Source organism: Mandrillus leucophaeus, unplaced genomic scaffold, assembly GCF_000951045.1.
Source record: "Mandrillus leucophaeus isolate KB7577 unplaced genomic scaffold, Mleu.le_1.0 Scaffold150, whole genome shotgun sequence".
NCBI classification, from domain to species: domain Eukaryota; kingdom Metazoa; phylum Chordata; class Mammalia; order Primates; family Cercopithecidae; genus Mandrillus; species Mandrillus leucophaeus.
The window spans coordinates 5,037,794-5,048,407 of record NW_012101477.1 but is presented as its reverse complement, the minus strand read 5'-3'; the positions used below and the strand labels follow the sequence as shown (position 1 = coordinate 5,048,407).

General features: G+C 52.6%; 1 protein-coding gene across 2 annotated transcripts in view; it reads right to left on the bottom strand.

Annotated features, from left to right (window-relative positions):
* SOGA1 (suppressor of glucose, autophagy associated 1) overlaps positions 1-10,614 on the bottom strand; it is a 103,463-nt gene that overhangs the window by 68,401 nt on the left and 24,448 nt on the right. For both annotated transcript variants that reach the window (XM_011975013.1, XM_011975014.1), the window contains exon 2: positions 9,092-9,316. In XM_011975013.1, coding sequence (XP_011830403.1) covers positions 9,092-9,316 — 225 coding nt within the window. The remainder of the gene's footprint in view (positions 1-9,091; positions 9,317-10,614) is intronic.

The following is a 10,614-nucleotide window of genomic DNA, read 5'->3' as shown; positions in this document are numbered from 1 at the left end:
GCGAGGATGGTCTCGATTTCCTGACCTCGTGATCCGCCCGTCTCGGCCTCCCAAAGTGCTGGGATTACAGGCTTGAGCCACCGCGCCCGGCCCCCCAGAAGCTTTTCTTAAAGGGAGAAGACTGAGGAGCTGGGTACAGTAGCTCACACCTGTAATCCCAACACTTTGAGGGGCTGGACACGGTAGCTCACACCTGTAATCCCAGACTTTGAGAGGCTTGAGGCAGGAGGATCGCTTGAGCCCAGGAATTCGAGATCTGCCTGGGGAACATAGCAAGACCCCACCTCTATAAAGAAACCAAAAAAGTTAGCTTGGCATGGTGGCACACACCTACAGGCCAGGCTACTCAGGAAGCCAAGATGGAAGATCACTTGGGCCCTGGAGTTCAAGGTTGCAGTGAGCTATGATTGTGCCACTGCATTCTAGCCTGGGCAACAGAGTGAGACCCTATCTCCTAAACACAAAACAAAACAAAACAGAGAGGGAATTAAGCTGCAGTGGAAACCCAGAGCAAGATGGGCCCCAGACCACTGAATCCCATCTCTGCCAGTGACCAGCCTGTAGTCCTGGGCAAGTCAATTTCCCTCTCTGCACCTCAGTCTCCTCAACTATAAAGTGAACACAGTAATAACAGGATCAAACTTACAAGCCTGACAGGATAATTGAACCAGCTATTGCACAAAAGCCTTGGCCTGGGCCCTGCACAGTGAGTTCTGGGTGACTGGTGCCTGCTGCTCCAAGGAGCTGAAGCCCAGAGAAGGGCATGATGGCTGGAGGTCACAGTGTGACCCTGAGACCTGTATCTAGTTGTCTGGGATGTAGAACAGGCCCGATATGACAAAGGGCGGGCAGATGTCCAAGTCATCCCTACAGAAAGACGATAGAGGAGCTGCAATCTCTGATCCTGGTCCAGGACTCTGTAGCAATAGCACCCCATTCCTGGCAGACACCCTCTGTTCTGTTCCCTGCTGGCTGGTTGAGGGAGACCAGGAAAGGAGGCCTGCAGGGATGAGGATGGAAGGCTCTTCTGAGCTGGGAAACTGCAACCAGACTCCATCACTGTGTAGGCTGGGAACTACTGTTTGGTGAAGATTTACTGCATGCCAAACTCACCCATCTTCACCCCAATCCTACTCCCATTTTACAAGGAAACTGGAGCTCAGAGCAGAAGTGACTCGCTCAGTGTCATGCAAAGCCAGTGTGGGCTGAGCTGGGCTGGAAGCCCCAGGGGTTTGGCTGAGGGGCCGGTATAGCCCAGGGTCTCCCAGAAGTGCCCAGGTTTCGCTAGCAGGAACTCCATGTGGGGCAGAGAGCCCAGCGCCCCGTGCCTGCTGGTCTCGGAAATGACTGTGGTGCCTCCTCCCTGCCGGAAGGGAAGAGGGCCCTCCCTGGCTCTGTCCTCTGCCTGGGCCCAAGCCCAGCTCGGCACAGACCCCTTGGCAGTGTATGAGGCAGGCCAGGAAAAACAACGACCGAAAGGAAACCAGGCACGGCCTCTCCCTCCCTCCACTGCTACTGCCTCTTTCTGCCCTCTGCCCCTGAGGATCTCGTAGGACAGCCAGGAGCGGGACCATGAGGCTCCTCCCACAGCCTCTCTGGGCACCAGACCTTCCTCATCCATAAGTGGGGAGAACAACCCCTCAGTATCAGAACAAGGGCTTTGCAAATGGGAAAACTAGATTCAAGCCCAGTTCTAGCATTTACTGGCTATGTGACCCAGTACAAGTTATTTAAACATGGTCCCTGGTTTGGGGCTGGTTAGGTCACCCAGTAAGCCCCTGTCCTGATCAACTCTCCATTCACTTACTCACTCCTCACTCACTCATCCTGCTTAAGCACTTGAGGCAGGAGTGGTGGGGTACAGAGATCAAGGCCGCAGACGTACTTGGCCTCATTCACATCTATGTGTCCCAGCAGCGGCATAGCGTCAGGCACACACTAAGTGCCTAATAAATGCTTGTTGGATGAACAAATAAATCCAAGGGTCCAACAAGTGAAAAGGGAGGGAGATGAACGAGTGAATGACTGGATATACATGGGGAGTGGCACCTGCCCTCGCAGGGCTGAAGAGGCTGCCCTCAAATGCCAACTCCACCCACTGTCCGGGAAGGGCTGCACTCCTGGCTGGAGGGCTCCCCTCTCAAATGAGCTCCCATCTGGGCCAGCTCCTCTCCACCTGCGGGGATGCTGCATCTCCACCATGTCCTCCACCTGGGGAGGCTACCAGTTCCCATCAAGAAGTCACAATCCATGTGGATTTCTGGATCCTCTGGGGTTCATGAACAACTCTATGAATTTTATCCCCTCCCATCCCCTCCATGATTCCCCGGTTCTCTTCTGCCCCATTCTCCGTGGAATCCCTTCCCTATTTACTCTCTTCCCCTGATGGCTGCTATATCAAAAGAAAGCACAGGCCGGGCACGGTGGCTCATGCCTATAATCCCAACACTTTGGGAGGCTGAGACGGGCGGATCACTTGAGGTCACGAGTTCAGGACCAGCCTGGCCAACATGGTAAAATCCCGTCTTTACTGTCTCTACTTAAATACAAAAATTAGCCAGGCGTGGTGGCACATGCCTGTAATCCCAGCTACTCGGAAAGCTGAGGCAGGAGAATTGCTCGAACCCAGGAGACGGAGGTTGCAGTGAGCTGAGATGGCGCCACTGCACTCCAGCCTGGGCAACAGAGCAAGACTTTGTCTCAGAGGAAAAAAAAAAAACAAAAAAAAACACACAACTCCAGGCAGCCAGACTAGGAGGCAGGAGCGCTGTGGCCTGGCCTCGTCCCTGCTCCTCAGTGAGCCTCAGTGGTCCTGGGCCCCCTTGGCCCTCACAATTGATTTACAGAATCAGCTAGCACATTCCCCGGGGGGGCGGGTCACCACGTGCTTTTTATCCCATTGGGAAGCACTTTGATTATTATCCTCATTCTGAGGCTCAGACAGGAAAAGTCACTTCCCAAGGTCACACAGCTAGGAAGTCTGTAGAACCAAGGTTTGAAATCGAGTGGATCAACTCTAAAGTCTCACTCTCAGTCTGATCCTGCCATATAGGCCCAATGCGTGAAAACACATTACATTAACATCAACAATAAAAGTATTAATAATAAACCCCAACAGTGGGCTTACTGTGTCAGGCACTTGAAGGGCCCCACGTGTCTGTCTCATTTGATCCTCCCAGCTACCCTCAAGGTAGGGGGGTTGAGATGCTAAGGGAGGCGCGGCAGCTGTGGCTTCCGGAAACCAGGGCAAATCCCCAAAGCACAAACAAATGCACTCAGCCATGAAGTCACTGTTTACAGCACTAGGGCCTGGCTTCTGCCAAGTACAACTAGCAGCCTCCAGTCCCTGCTCCCCAGGCATTAGGTCCCTCGGCTCATAGGCCTCTGTCATCCTGATCCTCAGGGAGAGGGATGGGAGCTCTCACAAAAGAGCAGCCCCTGGCCGGGCATGGTGGCTGATGCCTGTAATTCCAATACTTTGGGAGGTCAAGTTAGGAGGACTGTTTGAGGCCAGGAGTTCAAGACCAGACTGAGCAAAACAGGGAGACTCCCATCTCTATAAAAATTTTTTAAATTAGCAGGGCATGGTGGTGTGTGCCTGTAGTATCAGCCACTTGGGAGGCTGAGGCAGGAGGATCCCTTGAGAGTCCAGGAGGTCAAGGCTGCCGTGAGCTGTGATCGGCCACTCCACTGCAGCCTGGGTGACAAAGCGAGACTATGTTTCAAGAAAGAAAGAAAGAAACAAAGAAACAAGGCCGGGGGCGTGGTGGCTCATGCCTGTAATTCTGGCCCTTTGGGAGGCCGAGGCCAGCCGGATCACTTGAGGTCAGGAGTTCGAGACCAGACTGGCCAACATGGTGAAACCCCGTCTCTACTAAAAAAATACAAAAATTAGCTGGGTATGGTGGCGTGCCTATAATCCCAGCTACTTGGAAGGCTGAGGCAGGAGAATTGCCTGAACCTGGGAGCTGGAAGTTGCAGTGAGTCGAGATCACGCTACTGCACTCCAGCCTGGGTAACAGAGCAAGGCTTCGTCTCAAAAAAAAGAAAAAAAGCAAGAGCATGCCCTGGCCAGGTAGCATTCTGGACTCCGTGTGGCTGAATCCTCCTACAAACCCCAGGAGGGTTGGAATGTCACCCCCACTCTACAGATGAGGAAACTGAGGCTCAAAGAAGGGAGGTAACCTGCACAGGTCACCTAGGAATTAAACCCAAAGCCAGAACATTTTCTCCAACAACATCTGTATCTGAGGAAGGGGGTGTGCTCCTGGCGCGTCCTTGGCTTCCTACAGGAGTCGTCTCCTGGTGTGTCCTTGGCTTCCTACAGGAGTCACTTTAGATAAGAATTTAGATCCCAGATTCCCTGGACCTGAACTCCTCGTATCTAGTCTCAGCTCCTGAGAGGTCCTGGGAATCTGCATTGTGAACAAGCTCTCCTGGTGATTTTTATCCATCCAGGGAGGCTGAGATCCTGGCCTACCCTTGCCCCCAGACTACTAGTCTACTACTACTACCAACCAGTCCTCCTAGTCTACTACTACTGCTAGTCCTACTGATGTAAGTATACACAGTAAGTATAAGTTCTTCTGCGCAATAAGAAAACCACAACCAGACCAGGCACGGTGGCTCACACCTGTAATCCCAGCACTTTGGGAGGCCGACGTGGGTAGATCACCTGAGGTCAGGAGTTAGAGACCAGCCTGGCCAACACAGGGAAACCTCATCTCTACTAAAAATACAAAAATTAGCTGGACATGGTGGCACATGCCTGTAAACCCAGCTACTTGAGAGGCTAAGGTAGGAGAATTGCTGGAACCCAGGAGGCAGAGGTTGCAGTGAGCCGAGATCACACCACTGCACTCCAGCCTGGGTGACAGAGTGAGACCCTGTCTCAAAAAAAAAAAAAAAGAAAAGAAAAAGAAAACCATAACCAATACATGTTTATTTCCAGACCTAGTGTTCATTACTCTCTTCACTTGACTTATTTCATCCTCACAAAAACCTCTAGAGGGAGGGACTCATTTTATTTCCATTTTCCACATAAGGAAACAAGCTCCGAGATGTGAAGGAACTTACCCAAGGCCACACAGCAAACAAGTGGCACAGCGGCTCTCCACCCCGTGACCTCACCCTCCTCATGCTGGGCAAAGGCCCCACCGAGGTTCTGTAGGTCCTGTCAATGGTGAGGACCAGCACAGAGGGAGAGCCTGGGGGTTGAGGGGGGGCACTGAGGCCTGTGGTTTTATTCATGACCCCCCACCCCCACCCCACCAATACCCCTCTGCTCCATAAAACCACTGGAGCTCAAAAGCCCTGAAGATTCAGCTGGTCAAAAGCCACATTTAACAGAAGGGGAAAATGAGGCACGAAGCTGTAGGGGCCAGTCAGGACATGGGCCAAGGAGCGGGCAGAGCAAGTCGGGGGAGTCCCCCAAGCAAGGGGGAAGGCAACATTCCGATAACTTCCCAAAACCCCCAGAACGACCCCAGCACGTGGGGCTCAGGGTGGTGACCAGAGGAGTGCATCCAGCTCAGGTCCCAGGCCGGCAGATGAGCTCAGCGCTCCAGCTGCAGGGTGGGGAGGGGAGGGAGGGAAGGGGCAAGAGGGATGCTGATTGGCTAATTCAAATCCCAACAGAAAGGGCCCCTCCTCTCCGCCCAGACTCCCGAGAGCCACACACCCGCTCCCTACACCAGCTCTCCACACCCTCGTCCCCGCCGCTGCTCTGGCCCCACCCACGGAGGCACCGCAGCCCCGCAGCTCGTTCCAGGTCCCAGCCTCTCCTACGCCCCTTCCTCATCTTTCTGAAGTCTGACATTTTTTTGTGTCCCTCCCATGAATCCTCCACTATATAGGCCCAAACGCAGATTCCTCTGAGCTTCTCCAGCCATTCCCTCCCCCTCCCCACCTCCTCCCTCCTGCTTTCCCTCACCACCCCCCACCCCTCCCAACCCAGTGATTGGAATCTGAATATGCCCGGGAGCTGCCCTGTCAAGTAGAAGTACGCTTTGAACTTGGAAACTAACTCATTCTTTTTTTTTCTTTTAGAGAGAGACAAGGTTTCGCTCTGTCTCCCAGTCTGGAGTACAGTGGTGCAATCATAGCTCACTGCAACCCTTAACTCCAGGACTCAAGCAATCCTCTGGCCTTGGCCTCGCGAATAGCCGGGACTATAGGCACTTACCACCACACCCCGCTAATTTTTTTTTTTTTTTTTTTTTTTGAGACAGAGTTTTACTCTGTCACCCAGGCTGGATTGCAATAGTGTGATCTCAGCTCACTGCAACTTCGGCCTCCCAGGTTCAAGCGATTCATCTGCCTCAGTCTCCTGAGTAGCGGGGAGTACAGACCTGTACCACCACACCCGGCTCATTTTGTATTTTTAGTAGAGCTGGGGTTTCACCATGTTGGCCAGGCTGGTCTTAAACTCCTGGCTTCAGGTGATCCATCCGCCTTGGCCTGCCAAAGTGCTGGGATTACAGGTGTGAGCCACCACCCCCAGCCTCTGCTAGTTTTTTTAATTTTTTTAGAGACAGGGTCTTGCTATGTTGCCCAGCCTGATTTCCAACTATTGGCCTCTAGCAATCCTCCCACTTCAGCCTCCCAAAGCGCTGGGATTCTGGGATTACAGGCATGAGCCTCCACCTCTGGCGGAGACATATCCATTGGTTGTCTCATGTGTAGAATAGCACTACAATCCCACTGTGCACCAACAAGACCACAGGAGGCGCCAGCGGCTTCCTGGAGCAGGCACTCCTGTTTACTCCCCTGGCCCTGCTGGCCTCTGAAATCCTGGCTCTCCCTGGTCCCTTAATGAGGGTTTTTCTTTTATATTCCACTGGAAAGGCTCTAGGGCTTGAGTTTGCCAGTGTCTTCCAACAGAAGGGACTTCTCCCCAGGTAAGTGTGTGACCGACTCCCATCCTGCCACTCCCCTGGGTCCTCACAGGGGCCATCTTCTGCCACCTTCCTCTCTACCCCTTCCTGGCTCAGGCCCACTTCTCCCTTGGACCTTCGCTCAGAAGTCACCCCTGCAGGAAGCCTCCCTAGGACCCCATCCCAGTTCCTCCTGTCACTGGATCACACTGGGCTGAGTTCCGAGGGCAGGGGGCCGGGCCTGGGGGCCCCGGAGTTCTCACCACCAGACCAGAGCTTCCGAAGACAGGCAGGGGGACATCCCACCTGCCAACGTCCCACCCACCCTTCCCCTGCTTCCTGAAGCAGACAGCAGTGAGGCCAAGCTGGAAGCTTGGGAGGCTGATGAGCCTGGGCTCTGCCACCAACACGCTGAGCGCTCCTTGACCTTGGGCAGGTATTGCCTTTCTCTGAACCTCAGATTCCTCATCAAGAAAATGGAAATAATAATAATAGCTAACATTTTTGAGTCCTTATGCTGGCATTTTACCCACATTATTTCTTTTTTCTTTTTTTTTTTCGGGAGACAGAGTCTCACTCTGTCACCTAGGCTGGAGTGCAGTGGTGCGGTATCAGCTCACTGAAACCTCCGCCTCACAGGTTCAAGTGATTCTCCTGTCTCAGCCCGAGTAGCTGGGATTACAGGCGGGAACCACCACACTCAGCTAATCTGTGTATTTTTAGTAGAGATGGGGTTTCACCATGTTGGCCACGCTGGTCTCGAACTCCTGATCTCAGGTGATCTGCCCACCTCAGCCTCCCAAACTGCTGGGATTACAGGCATGAGCCACTGTGCCCAGCCCACATTATTTCATTTAATCTTCATAGAACCCTGTGACATAAAGATTGCTGCAAACCCATTTTACGGATGAGGACACTGAAACAGGTGACTTTGCTCAAAATAATAAAGTTCAGATATATTGGAGCCAAGATTTAAACCAGGCTTGACCAACTCTAGGCCTTCACTACTTTCTTTTTGTTTTGTTTTGTTTTGTTTTTTTGAGACCGAGTCTCACTCTGTTGCCCAGGTTGGAGTGCAGTGACATGATCTTGGCTCAGTGACACGATCTTGGCTCGCTGCAAGCTCTGCCTCCCAGGTTCACACCATTCTCCTGCCTCAGCCTCCTGAGTAGCTGGGACTACATGTGCCTGCCACCATGCCCGGCTAATTTTTTGTATTTTTAGTAGAGACGGGGTTTCGCTGTGTTAGCCAGGATGGTCTTGAGGCCTTCACTACTTTTCATTAACATAATTAAGGAACCTCTGCCTGGCACCATGGCTCATCCTTGTAATCCCAGCACTTTGGGAGGCCAAGGCAGGAGGATCACTTGAGCCCAGGAGTTTGAGACCAGCCTGGGCAACATAATGAGACCCCATCTCTACAACATATAGAAAAATTAGCCAGGTGCGGTGGTGTGTGCCTGTAGTCCCAGCTACTCAGGAGGCTGAGGTGGGGGGATCCCTTGAGCCCAGGAGGTGGAGGCTACAGTGAGCTATGATCACATCACTGCCTGATGCCTAGGCAACAGAGCAAGACCTTGTCTCTAAAAAAACAAACAAGGAAAAGAAACCTCCATGGAACTGTGCAGGGACAAATTGGAGCCTAACACCAGGTGTGTGGTTGATAATAAATAGTAGCTTCTCAGTCGGGTGCGGTGGCTCATTCCTGTAATCCCAGCACTTTGGGAGGCCAAGGCAGGCAGATCACCTGAGGTCAGGAGTTGGAGACCAGGCTGGCCAACATGGTGAAACCCTGTCTCTACCTAAAAATACAAAAATTAGCTGGGTGTGGTGGCCGGCGCCTGTAATCCTAGCTACTCGGGAGGCTGAGGCAAGAGAATCGCTTGAACCCGGCAGGCAGAAGTTGCAGTGAGCCAAGATCGCACCATTGCATTCCAGCCAGGGCAACAAGAGAAACTCTGTCTCAAAGAAAAAACAAAAACAAAAACAGTAGCTGCTGCTAGTAGGAAGGATTCATATTATAATATCATTTTGGGGCACCCTTGATAGAAGCCCTGTGGATTCACCAGGAATTCCTACTTAGATGAGGAAACTGAGGCCCAGAGAGGTAGTAGAACTTGGCCACGGACACACGGAAGTGACATGCAAGGCCAACCTGGGCCTCACTTAGACTTGTGGTCTCATCCAGCAACAAGGGCACCCGGGCCCAGGCTGACCTTGACATCCTGCTCCAGACCACGGATAAGCTCGCCATCCACCTGGCCAGTCTGGGCGGCACGGAGACTGCGGCGCTCGGCTTTGCGCAGCCGGTATTGCAGGATGCGGCAGGTCTTGCTGGCCTGGTCCAACTGCTGTCGCAGCTCCTGCAGCTGATACACGTCCTCCTCCATATAGACGTCTCGCATCTCCAACATCTCGGCCCGCAGCTCCTCAATCTCGTCCTGTGGAGGGAAGGAAGGGTCAGGTTACTGGGCCCACAGTAGCAGCTAGGAGGCCTGAATGCTGACCACACCCAGTGCTGAACGAAGCACAGTGGGGGGCCTGGATGTGGCAGGCTGAATGACAGACCTCCAAAGATGTCCATGTCCACATTCCCAGAATCTGTGAATGTTACCTTACGTGGCAAAAGGGACTTTGCAAATATGAGTAAATTAAGGATCCCAAGACAGGGAAACAGAAGCAGAGGCTGGAGTGAGATGCTTTGATGCTGAAGAAAGGGGCTGTGATGATGGAGGAAGGGGGTGCCTCTAGAATGCAAGGAAAAGGATTTTGCCCTGGAGTCTTCCCAAAAAATGCAGTCCTGCCCAAACCTTGACACCTCCAGGATCAGAGGATAATAATCTGGTGTTCTTTTTCTTTGAGACAGAGTCTCACTCTGTTGCCCAGGCTGGAGTGTAATAGCGCGATCTCAGCTCTCTGCAACCTCCTCCTCCCTACTTCAAGCGATTCTCCCTGCCTCAGCCTCCCAAGTAGTTAGGATTACAATTGCCTACCACCATACCCAGCTGATTTTTTATATTTTTAGTGGAGATGGGGTTTCGCCATGTTGGCCAGGCTGGTCTTGAACTCCTGACCTCAAGCGATCTGCCTGCCTTGGCCTCCCAAAGTGCTGGGATTCATCACAGGTGTGAGCCACCGCACCCAGCCTGGTGGTCTTTTAAGCCACTAAATTTGTAGTGATTTGTTACAGAAGCAACAGGAACACACTGGGGAAGCAGGAGATGCCATTTAAGAAACATGGATGAAGCTGGGCACGGTGGCTCATGCCTGTAATCCCAGCACTTTGGGAGGCCGAGGCAGGTAGATCACAGATTGCGAGGTCAGGAGATCGAGACCATCCTGACTAACACGATGAAACCCCGTCTCTACTAAAAATACAAAACAATTGCCGGGCCTGGTGGTGGGCCCCTGTAGTCCCAGCTACTCAGGAGGCTAAAGCAGGAGAATGGCATGAATGCAGGAGGCGGAGCTTGCAGTGAGCCGAGATCGCGCCACTGCACCCCAGCCTGGGCGACAGAGCAAGACTCCATCTCAAAAAAAGAAAAAGAAAAAAGAAATATGGATGAGCATCAACTATGTAAGTACTAGGCCCTGTGCTAAGTGCAGGGGTAGGGAGGGACAGTGGGTCCAACCCCTTCTATATATTCTGTATGGAGCCCCAAGTTTCACCAGAAAGATACACAGTAAACCAGCAAATAATAATAATAACAAAAAACACCTGGCTGGGCTCAGTGGCTCA